Raw genomic sequence first — 21,810 nt, forward strand, 5'->3', positions numbered from 1 at the left:
GAGCAGAGCAAGGCCCCAATATTGCTAAGGGCAGAGCAAGGCCCCAGTAAGTAAGGCCCCAATATTGCTCAGGGCAGAGCAAGGCCCCAGTAAGCAAGGCCCCAATATGGCCAATATTGCTCAGGGCAGAGCAAGGCCCCAGTAAGCAAGGCCCCAATATTGCTCAGGGCAGAGCAAGGCCCCAGTAAGCAAGGCCCCAATATGGCGAATATTGCTCAGGGCAGAGCAAGGCCCCAGTAAGCAAGGCCCCAATATTGCTCAGGGCAGAGCAAGGCCCCAGTAAGCAAGGCCCCAATATTGCTCAGGGCAGAGCAAGGCCCCAGTAAGCAAGGCCCCAATATGGCCAATATTGCTCAGGGCAGAGCAAGGCCCCAGTAAGCAAGGCCCCAATATTGCTCAGGGCAGAGCAAGGCCCCAATAAGCAAGGCCCCAATAAGGACGTCACGACTACCCTTGGGAGGCCTGAGGGCAAGCTGGACGGCAGCGATGGCCTCCTCGCGCTGCTTCGCCCACTCCTGGTAGCGCTGCTGCTGCGCCTGGTCGTCCTGCTCCTCCCTGCACACAACACAGGGTATCATGTCCTGCACACAACACAGGGTATCATGTCCTGCACACAACACAGGGTATCATGTCCTGCACACAACACAGGGTATCATATCCTGCACACAACACACGCAGGGCATCATGTCCTGCACACAACACACGCAGGGTATCATGTCCTGCACACAACACACGCAGGGCATCGATGTCTTGCGCACATCACATATCATACCCTTCAGGGGTATGGGTATGGGCATGCAGGGTATCATGCCTGGCACCAGAGCAGCATCACACAACACACACAGGGCATCAATGTCTTGCACACATCAAATATCACATCTTTATCTTTCAGTGGTATGTGTATGAGTGTTCAGGGCATCATGTCCGGCACCAAAGCAGCACCATACAACTTACTGCACCATCTGGTCCCAGAGCAGATCCAGCTGGTGGTCGAGGTGGCCTGCTTCCAGCTGTTGCAGCTCATGACGCAGCTGGTGGTACAGCTGTCGCTCCTGCTCTATCACCGCAGCCAGCTCACTCAGGTGCTCTGTCATAACAAACGGCCATCATGAGTGGGAAATTTTTAAGCCAACACTAACATATTGCAATTAGTGTTCCTTTGGTGTTTTTAACAGGAACAAATTTAATCAATCAATAGAAGTAGTCATTAAGTGTAGAAAATATTTCACTAATGAAAAAAATTTTAAGGATATCTTCCTCTTGCAAAGCTTTGTCAATATTTTTATTTTTATATCAACTGGACTGGATTGAATGTTGTGTTTTTAACTGACAGAACGAACATTTTATAAGCATTCTGTTGTATTTTTTCATGCTGTCTGCCAAATAAATTGTTCTTTTATATATAATTCATACTGAAATGTATAACTGGAATAACTGAGAGTATTCATGAGTCTTATTTTAAAACTTGAATTTTCACTAATATAAAAAATATCTTTTGAAAGAAAATTAGCTTGGCCTGTCATATAAATACAGAGATGTATGAATAAATGTAAGGGTTTAAATTCACCACTTCTACAAGGCTTCAGTGAAACTAGACCAAATTGACAATCAACAACTGAAATGAATTTTGTCATACCCATAGCATTTACATTTGAAATTATGATGATGTGTATACATCCTTACAGATGATAAGTGTAATTTACCACTCACAAGTAAGCATCAAACATCTCTAAATTATTACTCTGAATATTTCAGATGACATGTGTTATGTACAATTCACATGTAATAAAAGTCTAGCTTATGACCCACGTTTAGCCAAGAGTTTAGCCAGGGTCTCGCCAGGTGTCTCAGTGCAGGGTACATCAGATGAAGACAGGCCGTTGGTCTTGTCCTTATCTCGCTTGCGCTTGGCAGGAGTGACTGTCTCCAGGAGACTTGCATACTGCAGGGCACAGTTCTTCTGGCTATACCAGTCCAGGGGACGAGGTCCTTCATTGCTTAGCAGTCGGATGGCCCGACTAACGGCAACCCTGAATAACCACATCGTTAACATAATGGCACCACTATATCAAATGTTCTAAACAATAATTTTGTTATGAAAATCTCAAATTCCAGAATTGAAACCTGTTTATAGAAAATTTCTTGCATAACACTGGAATTGAATCATTCAAAATGTGCAAGTTTACAACACTATTTGTAACTTAGTTATCTCCAAAGCACAGGTTTGGTAACCTTCCCATTGATAAGAATGATCTTCAAAGTACTTATTCTCCCCAAAATGAACAATAAAAATTTGCATAATGTATCTTATACAAGTCTATGAACATATTAAAACACAATAAACCTAAATCACCATAACCTAAATCACCTGACCAAATATCACCATAATATGAATAGGTACAACTCACCATCCTACATTAAATTAGTAATATAGTAATGTAAACTCACCAGTTTTGGTCACCACTACTTTGAACAGCTGATACCAGCGCCAGTTGCTCCCTGGTGCTCCAAGTGTCCAGCTGACTTTGTTTCATTGTAGCAGCTTCTCTTCTGACTGCCACTTAAGTAGTTGGCACCAAATGATTACACTAACTAGGCAGTTGCAACAACCTTACTTGATTCAAAAATTAAAAGTTCCAGCATTTTAGGATTTCTGCTCATATTAGAAACAAAATTTTAGATGGATATTAAGTTAAGCATCCCTGCAACTGTAATAGGCAAGGATTATGAAGGATTTACCAACACTAACTCAGAAAAAAATTCTAGTCTGTTGCACCCCATATATAATAGAACTGAAAAGTTCCATTATTCCAGTTCCAAGGTCCCATTGGTCAATTTAATTTCTATACAACCAGAGTAGAATCAATTTCTATTCATGCCTGAGCATGGTGCAATTACATATCAATTTTAAATTACCTTAGTAATTTGAGTTTTGTGAACGCCGACCTTAAATTAGAGGAGCGGCGCGCAGCCTCCGGCAGACAACCTCCCACGCTGACAGTCTAGATAACACTGCATGCGGCAGTGCAGCTGCCAGCTGCGCAATGAAGATTGCGCTCTAGCAATACAAAATAGTCTTGGAGTGGAAACACAGTCTTCAGAATGTGAAATGACTCTAATCTTCAAGATCATTTATAAATTAATAAAAGCAACATTCTTCCTTAAACAGACACTGGTATGCACAGAAAAACTTTCGCTAATAATAATTATGACCTCAGTTGCACGTATTTCTTCGTAAAATTTGCCGCTTTTTGCTTTTAATTTGTAAATGTTTTGTTGACAGGTACAATGGCAAGCTGTATCGCACTTCACGATTGTTTATACAAGTTTTAAACTGAAATACTCAGTAAAATTAGAAAATACTTGAAGAAAAGCCGATGTCTATTATTAAAATTCATAAGAAATTATTTAAACATTACCTAATGACACTTCACTGGTAGAAGATTATTGACACCACTCAAAGTAAATAAGAGGATCAGGATGCAACTCGACGATCGAGTTCTCTTAAAAATAATTGGAAACGATTTTTCATGTGAGAATTACATTGTTCCATTACATTCTTAAATAATCTCCTTAGATTTTTTATTTAATGATAGTAATTAATTAATGACTACTTCCCAATACTTATTTAGATGTCAATAAATAGCTTTGTTTTTAATTGGCTTCTAATCTGTAAGGGAGCTGAAAATTAACTTTCAACGAGCTAAATGAAATCAAACAATGAAAAAATTATGACAACGCACGAAAAATGATAACATCAATCTATAATTTAGTTGTTAATTATCTCCTTGTAGTATTAATTTGGCAAACTCGTGCTTGCGCAGATGGTAAAAAGTAGCCATAATTTGCTAAATAATATCAAAGGGAACTACTTCGAAGTTTGAATAATATCGAAAAAAACTACCCTTCATTTTATTAGGTCAAGATTGGTTTCAATTTAAAAAAAATAAACGTGGAACATTTTCAGCGGAAATTTGTCTCAGAACTGTCGATTCGGAATTTCGGTCTACTAAAATTTACCAGAATTTCCTCTACATCGCCTTTCGAAGTTCTTCAAACAAACCTTAAGTCAAGGGTATAATTGTTGTGATAAAATTATTAAACAAGAGAATTATGAACAAATAAAAATTAGGAAGGAAAAAAACACTGGAATTGCTTAATGAGTTTTTATTTAAATAGTTGTTGCCATGGCAACGAGTTGTTGCCATGACTATTTAGATTGATTGACACCATAGTGGCAATCGAGAACATATTTTTTTTCTAGGGTAAACATACAATTTCTGAACGCAAATTAAGCATATGCATTGCATCACAATTTTATGAACGCCGATGGTAAACAGTCAAAATATAACTCAGTTTACAAATAAATTTACATTTTAAAAAATTAGTTTTTACATATCTCTGTCTCCNAACATGTAACAGCTGGTATTTCTTGGAACGGGGGTACTGTTTACTTCTCGATCTCGTTGTGGCAACAGCAATCGGAAGCCATTGCGGTTACCATTGTGAACCTGTGATACAAAACATTAATCAAATCAAAAGTAGAACATTCAAACATAACAAACTTTAAAAATACTTAATACATGCCATATCGGGCCCAGTGTAGTAAAATAACAAAAAGTGAACGTAAATTACGAAGTTATGAATGCGTCTGAAAATGAGTCGGGCAAAAAATTTGTTTGCCACCATGATTGACACATTATTTTGTTGCAGAATGGCAGCCGATAATCAATATACATAGGAGATAAAATGTATGTTTTGAAAGCGAAAATATTAATGTAAATTTAAGGCAACTGAATTTAAGGCTTTGCAACTGAATTTAAGGCTTTCAACCCTTTTAACGCGTGCGAAATTCTTTTAAGTGTTGTCTACCTTACTGTCCTTTGTTTATAGTCCGTTACATCTATAGTCCACGACTGGCGCGTAATTAATTCATGTAAATTGTAACAGTTTTGAAGTGCGTTGACTGTTAAGTGCTGTTCTTACTCTGATCTCCAGTTTCTCCTCGAGTGGATTAATGATAAGTGATAACTGACTAAGCTAGTCGTCATTTTATGAGCATAGTAACTTTACTAACTTAGTAATAGTAAGTAATATTTATTTGTGAATCGTGATCATTCCTGAATAGTTGCATCCAGTAATCTACTTTCATATCTCCTGTAAATGGCTCCATCGCGTAAGTCTCGTAGCAGTTCTCCCTTTCTTGGCTATAACTGTTGACTGATTTCTGCTTTCAGTGCAGTCTGATTGGTTCCTTTAGGGCATTAGGCATTAGCTAAGAACCAATGGCATGGCCCCTCACTTCAGATGCAGCTGCAGTAAATGCACAAAAATGCATCTGCTGCATTAATAATATTGTTTTAAATAGTTGAAATTACTTATTTGGATGTTTAGAAAGATTCATGTGAAACATTTGCTCGAAAAGGCAAGGGTGAGTGCACCATTCTGAAAAAAATTAGATTAGGATCAGTTTGTTAATGAAAAACCTAGAAACCTAGTGGGAAGCAAAAAACCTAGATCTAGGTTTTTTCTGCTTTGGAGCGCCACAGTGCCTGCGGAGTGCCTGCTGGAGTGCTGGGGCTAAATGCCCAAGGATTTGCTAAAAAACCACCATGTGCCTGAGAGCTGAGAAAACTAAGACAGAATCATATTCAAGTTAGCATCAGAACCATGAAGTAAGAAATTATGTACTAGTGTTGAACTTCCATGCATTGTATATTGTCTTTTGGCTTTATCAATTTTTTCTGGCAATCGATCGTTTCCATTGTTACTACTATTGGTTCTCTCAGAGTCTCAGTCTCAATGTTAATCAATTTGTTTTTCTGAATAGGGTATATTTCTCTCACTAGATCACTTTCATTGTTAGATTGATGGGTTCTTTTCTGCTGAGTACCAGGGGTCATATCTTCTGTTGCTTTCCTCTTTGGTCTATCAGAATTCACTTCTTCACACATGTGATCTTCAGCCCACAGCCCACTGAGCCCAGTCATCACCTGTGTTTACAAAGTGTTCCATTTAAGATTCAGTTAGATTTTCTGCATTACTTTCTAAGCTTCCAGGAGGTCCTGGAGCTTGAAAGCCGTTCTGATTAGGCTTTGGCATATCTAAACCACAGAGATCGTATTTACGTTTTACCAGGAGCTATGTTAACTCGGCCACAGTCAGAGTCAGACTCCCGTCTCCGTGTTATGACTCCACCGCACCCAACAGGTGGATTCAAATTACCCTACATATTTAAACGTATGTGTGAAATTACCCTAAATCTTCACGCACGTATAGAATTACACTAATCTCTATCCTTNTTTTTTTTTTTTTCTTTTCAAATTTGCGGGAGCCTCTGAAGACTAGTCCAATGTGGCCCCACGACCGAGTTTTGAGTTATAGTTGTTAATCAATTAATTAATCACTTAATTTTCTTTAATTGATCACTCTAATCATTCACTTAAGTCACTTCTACTATTTTAATTAATCACTTTAATTCATCACTTTAATTAATTGGCTCTCTAACAACTCATTGAAAATCCTACCTAACTTAAACTGCCTGCACGGCTCAAACTTTCCCTATCCCTAGCATCTGTTGAGGAATTTGCTGGTCTACGGCTGCGTACCCTTTGTAAACACAACTTTCTTTCTTTCTTTGCAGGGTGTCCACTTGGAGTGGACTTAAAGCCGCAGGTCTGCCAGATGGATGACCGTTGGGCCTGAGAGCTTATAGCTTGGGGTTTTCAGCTTCTTTGTATATGAAGTTAATTGCTGCCATTTAGTGAGGTTGGCTGATGTAAGCTCAGTGCAGGATTGGGTAGAAGTTTACAGGGAACATATATTAGTAAATGAAATGAGTTACTGCTAATGTAATTTAGATAAGTAAGGGCTGCTAATATAATAGCCTTCATTAAAAAAAAAATAATAATAATAATAACAATAATAATAGAAATATATACATAATTATAATAATATTGAAAAAAAATACCTAGATGATCTACTTGCTAAATTAAAACATATATCAGCAGTAGCCATGCATTAACAATTCTATCATGCTTCCATATATACTGCTCTAGCTCTGCAAGGCGCTCATCTAAAGATCACTTAGCCTACCTGACTTTAAAATAAATACATTGAAAAATTGAGAGATTTTCTGTGACACCTTATCACTAAAGTTACCTCCCCCCAGGAGATTACAAAGGTTAAGTTCTACATTGATGCTTCTCAAGTTACTTAGTAGCTCTTGTCTTGGTTGCACATGACGTTGACAGTCCAGAAGAAAGTGAACAATTGTGTCTGTTGTGTTGCAGGTGGTGCACTGATCAGAATCGCTCATTTTAAACCTGTGCAGATAGCTCCTGACACCTGCATGCCCAATTCTAATTCTTGCAGATGCACATTCTAGCTTGCGGGACTTCAGGCAAAGCCAAGGGCGAAGTCGCGGTTCCACCATATTGTTACTCAAAAAAGCTCCTTTCTGAGTCTGAGCAACAGTCGTTTTCCAGTTCCTAGTGTAAACACAACAGCGAAGTAAAATCCATCCGTAGTTTTCAAATTTCCGGAAAACGAAAGATAGTGTAATAATGATCCCTTGTATATATCCACTATCAGCACAGAAAATCAGAACCGAAAAGCACAGAAAATCAGGTCAAAGACTCGCAAGAATTCCACGGTAAAAGTTTTGAACAAAAAAGAAATGAACTGTTATCGCAGACGAGTGTATAGACATTATTTGTATTACAGAAACACCCCCCAAAAATCACGGGAAGAAATTTCATCTGTTGACGTTCAGTTGCCAGGTTTTGATTGTTTTCATAACTAACGGCAAGTCATTTTATGAAAGATTGAAGATGAGGAAACTTCCCAGTCTCTGTTATCGTCGCCTGCGTGGTGACCTCATTGAAATATACAAGTACACTCATGGCTTGTATTACATATTGACCCAAGTCCCAGAAGGATTAATAGAATTTGAAACTAGAACCAACACCAGGGGCCACAGCTATAAACTGAATAACTGCGGTGAAACTCCACGCGACAACACTTTTTCTACGTTTCTCGCTTTGAGACACCGACATGTGGAACACTCTTCCCGATGACATCGTTGACGCTCCGAGTATGAACGCGTTCAAGAACAGACTAGATAAAGCTATGGAGAAATATGTGTTCAGATTTGAAATGCCTAGCACCATATCGAACCCGATGGAAGTCTAGTAAATATTTCAAACTATCGTCAGTTTTGAAAAGATCCGGTCAGGGGACATGTTTTTAGATCTCCTGTGGACAATAATTTGTCTGTTTTTGTGGCTTTAGTTGCTAGCGCTTCAGATCGAGCTATCTCGAACCAAATGTTGCGTTGGTCGTCATGGATTGAGATTGGAGTACATCACATGTTTTATGGTACATCATCTGTAATGGGGGACATCATATGTATTATGGTACATCATCTGTATAGGCACTATAGGGGTACATCATATGTTTAATGGTACATCACATGCCGGGTTATAGCTGTTACACACATTTATTGCCCTTAGGTATTCTATGAGTTTATCGGCTCTATACTGGCCGTGTTCTGGGAGAGCCAAGGTACTTTTTGGGCGTGTGTTAATTGGAGGTCATTTCTGCATAGGTGAGGGAATCCCGTGGACAAGTCACGAAAAGTACGAGAATCGGCGACATGCCACACCAGACATACTCTTCAGTGACGACGTCACTATGATATGATAATCGAAGTTGAGAGTACTGCCAGCATCTTGTAACCGTAAGCCAACTTTTTGATGCAGAATGTCCAAGAATACAACATAAGATTTAAATTGAATATAATGCAGACGTTTTGCTCTGAACACTGTTCTAATTGAATTCGTTCCAATTAAATCAATTGAGTAACATAATTTCAAGAAACCATCATCGACTTTTTGTTTAAATGTTCCGTCATGATGTTTGTATAATAGCAAGTCACTCAGCAAGCCACTAAAATTGCAGGTTTCGAGTACACTTGGAAATGTTGAAAATAATCTTGCCATAACTTAAGCTTTAAGTGAAATGCGAATGACACGGAAAATTAAGATGTTAAAAACTTAATTATCGTCAAGCCTCATGTATTACTTTCGATCAAATTTTCTTTAGAAACGTATAGCAAATTACTTCTGTATATCTTCGAGGGGACCGCAAAAAACATGAAAGCACACAAGTGCGCAATGTGAAGACTGTGGTATTTAATTGGTCTTAACAGCAGGGGGAGGATTGGGATCTGAAGTAGCCGTGCGTTGCAGGCAGGGTCGCGCCCACACAGCCTATCCACATCAATTAGATAATGTATAATCGTATTTTCTTCGAAGGGACATGTGTACTGACACAAACGAAAGTGCACGTCAAATCTGATAAATACATAATAGATACTTCGATAAAAATGAGAATTTTTCAGGTGATACAACACAGGGACCAGTTTCTCAATGCAGCCCCCCCCCGGACCTGAGGGGGACGAAGGCGCCCCGAAACAAGACGAGTTAATGAGAAGAGGCATGTAAAGGAGAGGTGTTGATGAAACATGTTACAGGAAATTGTTATTGAGAAGACGCGTTACGGGGGAAGCCTAATGAAGGAAAACATGTTACAGAGAAGGCATCATTGCTACGCATGATCCCTAACATAAGGCGAGGCTTCAATACAACAGTCCGCCGTATGCAGTAATAGAATAAGACAGAAGGTAATCACCGTCAATAAAACAACTTTTATCAACGCTCTCCGTAAGAAGGAATAGTAAAGACACGTCACAAAATAAGACACAGTTTACTCTTGAAACTTAAGAGTTACGTTGAGCTACACTATTATCACAGACGGGACTTCCGCTTAAAATATCACTGAAGAATAATAACCTAACGCTGCATGATTAAAGTTATCTATAGATGAGGGTAACTGGGAGATGAGGGTAACTGGGGAGATGAAGGTAACTGGTGAGATATGCGGGTAACTGGTGAGATATGAAGGTAAATGGGGAGATGATTGTACCGTACAAATCATTAACTACGGCCGTCAAGTACTCCATAATAAATCAAACAAGATTAAATCTGCAACTTTTAGGGCAATTAGAAGCAAAGTTCAGACGACTCTCCTGAGACACTTGGATGAAGCGTCCGGCATACGCGGCCAACTGCTTCAGGCGCATCATATGAAGTGTTACACAGCGCTCATACAGGGGGCAATAACCGAGGACTGTTGGTGATGGTCAGACGTTGCGCTCATACAGGGGGCCATAACCGAGGACTGTTGGTGATGGTCAGACGTTGCGCTCATACAGGGGGCCATAACCAAGGACTGTTGGTGATGGTCAGACGTTGCGCTCAAAAAGGGGCCATAACCGAGGACTGTTGGTGATGGTCAGGTGTCTCTGAAGGTGTTGGTGATGGTCAGGTGTCCCTGAAGGTGTTGGTGAAGAAGTTAGTGATGGTCAGGTGTCTCCGAAGGTGTTGGTGATGGCCAGGATGGTAAGGCGTCCCAGAAGGTGCTGGTGATGGTCAGGTGTCCCCGAAGGTGTTGCTGAAGAAGTTGGTGATGGTCTTGACGGTAGGGGAGGCGGCGGTGCGCAGCTTGGTGGTGGTGGTGGGGCGCTTCTTGAGCCGCACGCACGCAGGCTGCGGGAAATAATCTTCCTTGTGGCGGCCCCCCAGACCATCGTGGTCAGCGCGCCCGCCCTCCAGCGAACGCCCCGTCGTGCTCGATCCTGTAACACAAGACCATGAGTTATGCACCGTCATCATCACTGTCGGGCGCACCGTGCCCTGACGGCGAAGATGCTAAGCCCTTCGTCTACTGAAGAAGCGTAATCGAAGAGTAGGGACGGCGGTCAATGTATCTCTGACCAAAGGGTTAGGTTTATGTCAGGCCAATTATGTATTTCTTCGGCAAGGGACGAAGGGAGGGAGGAGGGAGTCCCCAAGAGTAGAAAGAGTGATGTATCTGTGACCAAGGAGTTAGGTTCATGCCAGGCAAACGTTGTACTTACTTTGGCACGCATTATTCTGTTTTTTTTACAGTTACTTATCATAATCTGCCGTTTACATATCAATATTATTCATAAAATCCTCGCGTCTCAATATTTTTGTTGGTCAATTAGGAATCTCAGGCAGTAACCTTTATCCCAGGATAATCAGTTAAGAGATTATAAGCAACTAATGCGGGTGACTGCGAGAAAATGGGTGCAGTCGAGTACAGTCGAAGTTTAGTGGCTTGACAAAAAGATTTGGTTAACCCACTTGATACTTAATTTTGTGGGCGTCGCGTGGATTAATTAAACAAAGCAAGGATTAATCAAGCAAATTAATTAAACGTCAAGAATTAATAAAACAAATTAATCCTTGCGCGTGTGAGGATTGAATTTGTCTGCTTTCGACCAACTTTAAAGCTATTAATTGAGGTATTTTATTAAATTTCCGTGAGTAATTACCTGTCCTATAGATGGTGTTATGTTAACATACCGCGCCATTTAATGAGGTATATCATCAAATTTCCGTTATTAATTTCTTTCATCTATAGAAAGGTTAAGATAGACTAACCACATACATAGCTTACTAGGTTAACATACCGCGGCCAGGGAAGAGCTTCTTGTTGAAGATGGTGTGTGAGGGGGGCTTGTTGAGGGGGGCGGGGCGCCGGGGGGGTAGTTGCAGGGGGCCACGCTTCACCTGCAGGTACGGCGAGCACCCAGCGCCCTCCACCGTCGCCTGCACCCAGAGGGGTGTATTGGGGGAGTGTTGGGGGCGTACGAGTATGAGGGAGGGGAAACACGAGTACAATGGAGGGACTAGCCCAGTTTGTCACATCATAGACCTGATGGTCATTAGTTAATCCTCTACCGCCGTATGTCACTCTCCGGGAACATAACTTATATGTAAACTATTAATACATATAAAGTATTAATAGTCTACGTAGTTTAAATATAATATAATTATAGAATTATATGTAAACTATTGAGTGTAGCAATCTGAGGACGTTTGTATGCAACAGAGAACATTTTAAAGTTGTCGTACGTGGCGGCAACCATCAGTGCAAGTCATTTTGCGCTCACTAGAACCTATCCTTTTTGGGGGAAAATTTGTATTGTACAATATTATGCAAAACGGAAGATATTGTATTATGCAATATTATAGAAGGCTTGTGGCAATGTCACTCCGGTTACTCGTGTCAGGCGGTAGAGGGTTAATGTGATGCTGGACGTTGAACAACCAAGTCACTTTACGCTCTCTTTACCCTGATGATTAATATATCAAAGCTCCTTCATTCTTCAAAGCTCCAGCTACAGCGGTCTCCTTCCACTCATACCACACGCACCACTCCGAGGGTGACGTGAGACACTCCTGGACCCCTCACGTCTGCTCCCCCCTCTGTTCTGCCTGCTCCATCTGCCTGCTCCACCCTCTGTTCTGCCTGCTCCACCCTCTGTTCTGCCTGCTCCACCCTCTGTTCTGCCTGCTCCACCCTCTGTTCTGCCTGCTCTACCCTCGCAGGGTAAGCCCGACTTCACCACCTGCTATACTCGGCATAAGTTAACACTCTCTCGGGCTACTATAGCTCTCTGTCTAGGGTGGAGTGCTTCAATCTACATAGCATATCATTCGTTACCCTCCCGCCCTCGCAGCTTTAGCCCCGTCTCCCCATGACCCGTGTGAGTGACAGCCTCTGGAAGCAGCTACCATCTTGGCCTAGCTTCCCGTTACCCTCCTCCCAACTGCCTCCTTAGCTTCTTCTGAGCTGTGAATGTAAACCCCGGGAGCAATAATTCACAAATGTGGTAGGAAGTCGATAGCCAGAGTTATCCTGGTGTCACTATCACGTAACACTACCCATAAAAGAGGCGATTAAGGTTTCAAGAGGCTCACATTCATGGCGTAGTGCTGGAGGTGCAAGTCGGTGCTGGATAACCTGCTCGCAGACCCTAGGTTCTGGTCTGTACTGGACAGCCCGCTTGCGTGCTGTTCGGTAGACAGACCACCAGTGGGCTGGATGGCTGGGTCTTGGCTGGGCAGACGACTCTCGGTCTGAGGGTCTACAGAGTCAATGGAGTCTTCGAAGAGATCAATGGAATCATTGAAGGCGGGCGAGGGATCCAGCGAGTCTGCGTTACTGTCACTTGAGTCGAGGCGAGCGCGCGATGACTTAGATGCGTCCTGAAACATGGAGAGATTAGAACACGTCTTGCAATATCAGACAATTTCAAGGCGGACTTTAAATGATATAATTTAGACGACTTCTATGAAGTAAGATAACTAAGTTTTTTTCTCAAAACAATTTATAGGTTATTGACATATCAACGCAGCAATCATTGATACATGCGATACACGACGCACTGGTGTCATTACAATATTAAACATACAACAAACTGAGGAAAATAAGAGGGATTTATGAGAGGAGAGAAGTGTTGTAAAAAGGAGATATTCACGACAGAAGAGAAGTGTTGTAAAAAAGAGGGATTTATGAGAGAAGTGTTGTAAAAAAGAGGGATTTATGAGAGAAGTGTTGTAAAAAGGAGGGATATAAGAGAGGGCTGTACCTCCGTGGCGCAGGGGTGAGGCCGCTTGAGGCACACGGGCGTGACGTTCTCGTGCAGCAGCCGACGGAGGGCGCCTCGAGCCGCGTCCCCTGCACAGCACTACACGTCATCTACGTCAGCACTACACGTCATCTACGTCAGCACTACACGTCATCTACGGGCTTGTCTCAGCTAGCAAGTGATATATAGTGACTTAATTATAAGGACTTACGGTATATCACTTATAATTCTATATATCACTAATAATTATGTATATCACTTATAATTATCACCTATAATGATATAAATTATAAGTGATGTATAATAAGTTAATTATAATTGTTAAAATGCTAGGGCATCAAATGCTAGGTTCACAGGTCAAACTCTATCACGCCAGGACTAATTATTTCATACAGTTAAAGTCTATTTAATAAAGATAAACTGGTAGAGCTGGAGTTGAGAAAAACAAATAAACTATAAAATTCATCTTATGATGAATTCAAACAGCTTGCGACCATTCAATTTTCTATGGCACAAAAAAAATAATATACAGCTCAATCCCATTATAATTTTCAAATAAAACAGATGCCTATTTAAAATAACAGCCATAAAATTTTCAAATAAAACAGATGTCTATTTAAAATAACAGGCATAAATTTTTCAAATAAAACAGATACCTATTTAAAGTAACAACAGACAATGGGACACAAAAAATAATATAGCTACATCTCCAACACATAAAATTTTCAAATAAAACAGATGCATTTTAAAATAACAGCCATATAATTTTCAGATAAAACATATGGCTATTTAACATAGCAACATAGAGGGAAGCCCCCCACCAGAAGGGGAGGCGAGGGAGGCCTCGAGGGCAGCGAGCTTGGCGCTGAGGCTGAGGTTCTCCTCCTCCAGGCGCGACACGTCCGCCCTCAGGGCCGCCACCTGCTGCGTCTTCTCCTCCTGCACAACTTGACACGTTAGGAGCTGCTACTTGGAGCTTTGGTGCGTTACAACTTCTAAGTTTGGGCGTTACAACTTGGAAGTTTGGGTGGTACAGGTGTAAAGTGTGAGCGTTACAACTTCAAAGTTTCAGCATTACAACTTGAAAGTTTTTGTGCTCCAAGTGCAAAGTTTGAGCGTTACGAGTGCAAAGTATGAACGTCACAACTTGGAAGTTTGGGTGTTACAGGTACAAAGATCAAGCGTTACCAGTGCAAAATATGAGCATTACAACTTAGCAGTTTGGGCGTTATGACTGCAATGTTTTGGAGTTTGCATGGATTATCAAACTTCTCTTGTGAATAAAGTTGGCCCATCGAAGATCTCTAGTGAGTAACCTTGACTAAAGATTGTTCTTCTTTTGTGTGTCAACTAGACATATCAAAGATCTCTATTGAGTAAACTTGACTTATGATAGATCTTCTTTTGCGAATCAATTTTATTCACAATAGGCTGAATAGAACGGGCAAATTTGGCTCGGTGAAATCACATCGCAGTGCGCCGCCTTCTCATTGCTTGGGTAAATTAAGTGCATAGTTTCTAGGACAATGACCCATGAATTCCCTGAGTGCATCACAAACAGGAGACTAATAGGACATTACCTGACAACGTCGCGCCTGCTGCAGGAGACGCTGCACGGCTTTATGCTCGCTCCTGAGCACCTTCAGGTCGTTCTGGTGGTCCTTGGTCTTCTGTCTGAGGGTCTGCATCTCCCTGCACATATGGTACCATACATATGGACTGTGTACGTCTGCACCATACGTATGGACTGTGTACGTCTGCACCATACATATGGACTGTGTATGTCTGCACCATACATATGGACTGTGTACGTCTGCACCATACATATGGACTGTGTACGTCTGCACCATACATATGGACTGTGTACGTCTGCATGAGTTACAAATAGACGGGTACATGCCTGCTGTGACCCAGTTCAGGTTCACAGAGTCCATGACAAAGCTGCTTCACACGGCATCCAAAATAATATAAAAAAAACATAGTCCGAGAATATATGCGTGCCAAATTCTACAAAGAAACAAATAAGCAGAGAGAAACATGAGTATACATCTGGTGAATAAGAACATAGTCCGAGAAACTATGTCAGCCAAAATCTACCAATAAAGAAATAAGACGGCATTCAAAATAACATAAAAAAACATAATCCGAGAAACTAAACCTGCCAAATTCTACCAATAAACAAATAAGGAGAGAGAAACACAACTATATACCTGGTGAACAAGAACATAGTCCGAGAATCTATGCCAGCCAAAATCTACCAATAAAGAAACAAATGATGAGAGAGAAACACGAGTAAACATCTGGTGAGATCACAACCCTTTCCCCCCGAGGCTGACTTGGTAAGATAGACGCAGACGGTGGCGAGGTTCCTGGTGGCAGCGTTGCTGGAGTCTCCGTAGCGCTCCAGCATCATGGCCACCTCTCCCTCCATGCCATCCACCAGCAGCTGTAGTCTGCACATATCAACTAACTCTCAGTCATCCGCTTAATTAATAAAATTAATAAAATTGTTCTGGGACAAAGGCCCAAACTCTCATTCATCCGTTTGCGTTGATAAAATAATAAAATATGTTCTGGGACGAAGGCCCACACTGTAATTCATCCGCTTGCATACATAAAATAAATAAAATAGGTATGTTATATAATATATATGACAACTGTACAAATTACATAAAATTAATTAGAACTTTACGATTCATATAATATGACAACTGTACGATTTACACTAATACAAACTGGAGCAAAATAATACTTAAGTCGCTATAACTAGCACCTCACACAAATTGGTATAACCAAATTAATTATAGTGAATAAAATCTCTTACTTAGCATGTCGGTAACAATTCATACCTAAAAATGATGATTATGTCAGATACAGTAATCAAACTAATTAAGTTCGCCTCAGGATAGATGAATTAACATCAAGCTGCACATGCAGCAGCAGCGGCATGGAGCAGCACACGCTGCAGCAGCGCCATGGAGCACTCACTCCTGCAGGCTGCTGAGCTTGGCCCTGGCGGTGTCTCGCTCCAGCCTGAGGTCCTCGCTGCGCTGCTGCGCGTCGCTGAGCAGCCGCAGCTGCGCCTTCATGGAGCTCAGCTGCGTCGCCTGCAGGCCGTGCTTCTCCTCCTGCTTCTTCACCTCCTCCCTGCCACATAAAGAACATGTCAGCTGCACGCCATGCTTCTCCTCCTGCTTCTTCACCTCCTCCCTACCTCTACCAGTGAGATACTGGCCTGCTGAGGGCAGGCTGTGCCCTCAACATATGGTACAGGAATTTCTAGCCCTTGAGAAACTCACCTCAGTTTATCACTTATTTCTTTCTGTTTTGCTAAGTCTTCTTTCAAGTTCCGCAGTTCTTGCTCCTTCAAGCTCACTTGAAACTGTTAACAAAATTTCATTAAATGCATATCATACACATGTCTTCACAATAGAATTGGGATATTTTATAATAATGTGACAAAGAAAACCTGAGGCACTTCTTATTGAATATTATCATCTGGGACAGTAGGAAACTGAAACAACCTTTAGTAAAATGAGAGCATAAACATTGACAAATTTTATATCGACTACGTATTAAATTACATTAAAAGTCAATCAAATGGATCCCAATCACTACAGTGGGCAAGAGGACTACTGATGTAATCATGGGCTAGAGACCTCTACATAGATAAATATTCCTTCTATTCCTTGGAAAATATTGGCTCAATTGTATATATTAAAAAACAATAATTATAATTTCAAGCACATTCATAATATAAACAGCTAGAATCTACTTTTGTTCAATGATAGGAAAAGGCATGGACACTTTTAATATTATTACAAGTTCGCCAAAAAGGTCCTCTGATGTATAGTTGTTTGAGGTTTACAGAATCTAAAATGGGATAAGGATAAATCTCAGGCTTCCTAGCAAGCTCAGTATGGTGGTCATAAAAAATGTATAAATTTTTATAATATTAATCAAATCAATTTTGTGTTAAGGAACTAGTAGCATATAGACTGCCTGCTTACCTTTGCATTATCTAGGTTACATTGCAAAGTCTCAGCATCAACTTGATTATTATCATTATTGCTTTCATCAAAATAAAGACGTAGAAGCTTCATCTTGCCAGAGAAACGACATTGTGGACAAGTCTTGGATCTGCGAGGAAAAATGAATGATGTCACTCTAATCAATGTCCAATGAGTGACATCAATAACAGTGACAATAAAATTTACCCATAATACTATTAAAAAAAACTTCATTTTTATAAGTCACAGTGTATAATATTTGAAAGGAATGAAATTTGAATAAATGATTAGCCACAAGGAAAATTTTTGGTGATAATCCTGATTCAAGTCAAAAAATTACTCATTAATTTCCTATAAAAACTCATGAATGATCACTTGTGAAGCCTTAGCTTAGAAACAGCACAACAAAGACAAATATAAATAAGGAGCAAACATTATATAGGTACAAGTCAACACAATAGATACTGTGCACAGCGTCATCAGCTATGGCATTGAAGGAACATGAAAAAATAACAAGCAATCTTTTTATATACATGCCTTCAGTAATATACTAAAAACTTTGTGGTTGATGAACCACAATTCCAGAATAATATATATTAAAAATTATAATATACTATCTCAATTGATATAATTACAGAATTTTTAATAGGTACCAAATTACAAAACTACTTGGCATACCTCTCAAACCACTGAGCAACACATATAGTGTGAAAGATGTGACCACACGGTGTGGCCGACACTTCAATGTTAGGCATGAAGACATCGCCACATATGACACAACCTGCACGCATGCCTTATGTCTTATCACTCTCACGGCTGTACTTAGGAAGAAAAGTTACATTTAATTAAATAGTAATAATATAAAACATCCACAAACAAATTTAAAAATACCAATTGGTTCATCTTGATGAGCTTGAATTGTCAGAGAGTAAGACTGATCGCCCACTGCCCAATTACTGGTATAATTCAGCCCTCACTCAACTTAAAACTTGTACCTTGGCCTAGCAATAAAAGAAATTAATAACAGAATACATGTTGCAAATGGGTTAGGCTTTGACCATTACCAATGTTTTTATGGATGAATAATTTGCAAACAATAAATAAAAATCTAGTAGCTGGTTGTGACTTGTGTAGTTGTGCCCCGAGTGGTGGAGTATGTATTTAAATTATGGCACAAAACAAATTAAATTGAGAGCACAAATTAAATGTCATAAATTCTAACTGTCACTGCATAGTCTGCATTCTGCCTGTCAACTTGAAATTGAACTTGCCAATTTGTCAAGGGTTAATGTCAATGACATTGACAGTTTGACACATGATTTGCCACTTGGCACTCAGCAGACACTGCACTGAACTGCCAGTGTGCAACTTGTCAAGCATAGTGGCAAACTAGAAATTTTTAACATCAGTTCAATTTGAATTTGCTCATCTATTCAAGACCAATATCTTATTTATGATAATGCTGCCAGCCATGATAGTTTACTGGTCTACTTATATGAATATAGGTAATGTTGGTACTCTAAAATGAACTTGAGGAAGAGTCTAAAAATGTCTGAGTCATTAACAAAAACCACACAATGCAGGTTAATGTGGTCAGAACTGCAATTGACAGAGTTGTGGAATGTTGAATTTGATCACAACGTAATAGTAATAGAGAAGTTTACAATTTGAAAATCAGAAACCCAGAATTACAATTTGTAGGGTTTGATTGCCAAATAAGTAAGAAGCTGCACCTTCTTGATCGTGCTAGAAGTTAAAATGTTGTGGCTCAGCACTCACAGGCTTAGTTATATTAGAAGAATTTATAGCTTATAATCAACGCCAGTAGGCTGTCTAACAGGAAAATTGAGCAGAAGCCACACATGAAGTTGCATGTTGACATAAAAGCACATGAATATGGTCAATATTACACATTTTTCGTACTCTTCTCAGTTTTTTTAGTGAAAAATAAGAGAAAAAAGCCTATTTTTGGCCAAGATTTTTAAAGTCTATTCTATAATGATAATTTTTACCCACAATTTTAGGAAACTTTGGCCCAATATCTTAAATTGGGACCTGTCAACTGGGCAGTACTCTGCAGCACGGCAGTAGGAGTGTTATGTAGGTTGCAACTTGCAACCAAAGTGCTCACTGCTGTGGGGACTTTAGTACCATTGATAGGAGTTAGGATTCTTGAGCACTTCAGCAGTGTAGCAGGTAACATAAAAATTGCAATAATAACATAAACATAAAACATATCAACATAACATAAACAAATGGTAACATAAAAAATTTTTTCGATGTAAAATTGAAAGTGAAATATACCATCAAATGGGGTGATAGGAGTCAGGCAGGGTAAGTCATGACAGTCCTTTGACATTTTGAAGAAATGTTGTGGTGTTATGCGGTGTCACTCTTATTGCTGGAGAGTGGTGGTTACTTGGATGACGGATCCCACTTGGGAAAGTAATGCTCCCCCAGTTCAGAGTTAATGTTAAATTATTTTTAATCTTGACATTAATACTAGTGAACATTATCTATATTTGTGTTTATCAGTGCTCTCCATCTCATCCCGGGTGCAGGAGCCAGAAAGTGGGTGAATATCAAAAGATCTTTGACAATGCATCAGTAGCAAAATTTATGCCTTCAGGAGATCTTGCTGACACATTTGGATTGAAATTATTGCATTTTAGAAATTACTTTGAAATTATTGCAATTATTGCAAATCTATAAGACTGCAAGCGCACACAGTAAGATTTTTGGTGCGTCCAATGGATCAGGATGCAGTGAAGCTTGTCCAGAAATCAGTTGCAATGATGCAGTGCATTGAGAGTAAAGGATATAGGTACCTACCATCAAAGTTGTTAACAGCATTTCCTATTAAAAATAACCCAGCAATGTATCTTGAAAATGGCTGGCAACACTTTGGACTAAAAATTCATATATTGGTGACGCTGCCTGCACCCTGGCATCTCATTCTTTTTGCCCTTTTTGCAGAAAATTATTTCATGTGTCACCATGTCAGTTTTGATTGAATGAAATTCCATAACAGTATCATCTATCAGTATCAGCCATTACCCGCACTGTGCAGATTGATAAAATGACAATATTAATTTCCATGCAACTGGTACATCTTCTTAACCATGGGCTGCTGATGGGCAGCAGACAGAATATGATGCTAAAGCTAAAGCATCAAATGTGATTGCCTATTGCCTAATGTTGCTCACTGCCAGTCTGACACTGCCCACTGGGCATTGAAGTTAGGTATGTATGATAATGCTGGTATCTATGATACTTAAGGGGACTGTTTTGTTAAAAAAAACTTTTTTATTTATGGACGGATCATTTTGAAACTTGGTACACATATGAAAAACAGAAATCGATAACTTTTTTGTTCGTGTGAATTTGAAAAAAATTAAAGAAAACATGGAATTGATAGAAAACTGCTAAAAAATGGGGTACGTAGAAATCTATCTCCTCATTCATTAAACATACCGTCAAACAGGGTAAAAAGGGACGGTTTTGAGCATTTTTTGTTAATAACTTCTTACCATGAAACATTTCAGAAACACGTTTGGGCTCATTTTATAGCTCTTTGCTAGGGCTATCCAATGGCATCTTCAAAAAATTTCCACATGCTATTCGTAAGGTGCCAGACGCAAAATAAAACCATCCCAATTTACCCCTGGGAACGGGGTAATCCAGGACACTTGCAATAAAAGTTAATTTTAAAACGTTTGAAGCATGCAGAGTGTACTCATCCATTACTAACAGTACTTTGAAGTCCTCCTCTTTCACTGTAGATGATGTAGATGTAAAATAAATGACATTTTCTATGATTTTTACTTGTCTTTCCTTTATTGATATTATATTACCATATTCATTAATTACTGTATTATTAATGTGATATTACTGTATCCATGGACATGCCATTGAGCATTGACAACGACCTTGTCCAGATTAGTTTAGCTGCTAGGGTAAACGCGGTATATTCCGACATCGTGGGTAATTCCGTCACCTCCCTAGTTTTTCCTTTATATTAAGCTTTGTTTTAGTTCCATGCGTTCGTTGATGGTTGAAATGGTGACATTATACATTTGCGCGTCGAACTAATGCCAAAACACTAGGTCTTGGTCATCTAGCGGGAAAATATTGAGATCCAAAGATAGACAATGCACGCTACCCAGTGAGATCATCGAAAAATGTGTCAAATTTGACAGTTGACCTTGCTCTACCAAATAGTGAATAACTGTTTGTATAGGAAGAATATTATGGTTTGAGACTTTTAAATACATC

General features: G+C 39.8%; 2 protein-coding genes across 3 annotated transcripts in view; both read right to left on the reverse strand.

The window, feature by feature from the left end:
* Nucleotides 1-2,938, reverse strand: part of LOC108682300 (bromodomain-containing protein 8) — a 13,699-nt gene extending 10,761 nt beyond the window's left edge. The window contains exons 1-5 of the mRNA XM_018171439.2: nt 2,917-2,938; nt 2,449-2,653; nt 1,810-2,030; nt 955-1,087; nt 452-555 (exon numbers count right to left, since the gene is read on the reverse strand). Of these exons, the coding sequence (XP_018026928.1) occupies nt 452-555; nt 955-1,087; nt 1,810-2,030; nt 2,449-2,534 (544 nt within the window). The 5' untranslated portion in view covers nt 2,535-2,653; nt 2,917-2,938. The remainder of the gene's footprint in view (nt 1-451; nt 556-954; nt 1,088-1,809; nt 2,031-2,448; nt 2,654-2,916) is intronic.
* Nucleotides 2,939-9,752: 6,814 nt separating this feature from the next.
* LOC108682293 (E3 ubiquitin-protein ligase TRAIP-like) lies at nt 9,753-18,381 on the reverse strand. 2 transcript variants are annotated; one of them, XM_047883732.1, is made up of 12 exons: nt 18,214-18,381; nt 17,536-17,665; nt 16,825-16,907; nt 16,514-16,672; nt 15,862-15,978; nt 15,106-15,217; nt 14,347-14,464; nt 13,526-13,614; nt 12,855-13,142; nt 11,561-11,699; nt 10,486-10,699; nt 9,753-10,418 (listed from the first exon to the last, which is right to left on the reverse strand). In XM_047883732.1, exons 1-11 carry the CDS (start codon nt 18,324-18,326, stop codon nt 10,494-10,496), a joined length of 1,554 nt encoding a protein of 517 aa, XP_047739688.1. In that variant the 5' UTR covers nt 18,327-18,381; the 3' UTR covers nt 9,753-10,418; nt 10,486-10,493. The 2 variants fall into 2 exon arrangements, with proteins under 2 accessions (XP_047739688.1, XP_018026921.1); XM_018171432.2 differs by having other exon boundaries at nt 9,753-10,699.
* Between the last annotated feature and the right edge of the window lie 3,429 nt (nt 18,382-21,810).

This window comes from Hyalella azteca, unplaced genomic scaffold (genome assembly GCF_000764305.2).
Source record: "Hyalella azteca isolate HAZT.00-mixed unplaced genomic scaffold, Hazt_2.0.2 contig13526, whole genome shotgun sequence".
Classification (NCBI taxonomy): Eukaryota; Metazoa; Arthropoda; class Malacostraca; order Amphipoda; family Hyalellidae; genus Hyalella; species Hyalella azteca.

What these genes read in the sequence shown, in the direction of transcription:
- LOC108682293 (XM_047883732.1), bottom strand. Translation starts at nt 18,326, where the DNA reads ATGCGTGCAGGTTGTGTCATATGTGGCGATGTCTTCATGCCTAACATT. An exon ending in AAGCTCAGCAGCCTGCAGGA is followed by an intron (nt 15,979 to 16,513) that starts GTGAGTGCTCCA and finishes TGATATGTGCAG; the next exon opens with ACTACAGCTGCTGGTGGATG. An exon ending in GTCTGCGTCTATCTTACCAA is followed by an intron (nt 15,218 to 15,861) that starts GTCAGCCTCGGG and finishes CCATATGTGCAG; the next exon opens with GGAGATGCAGACCCTCAGAC.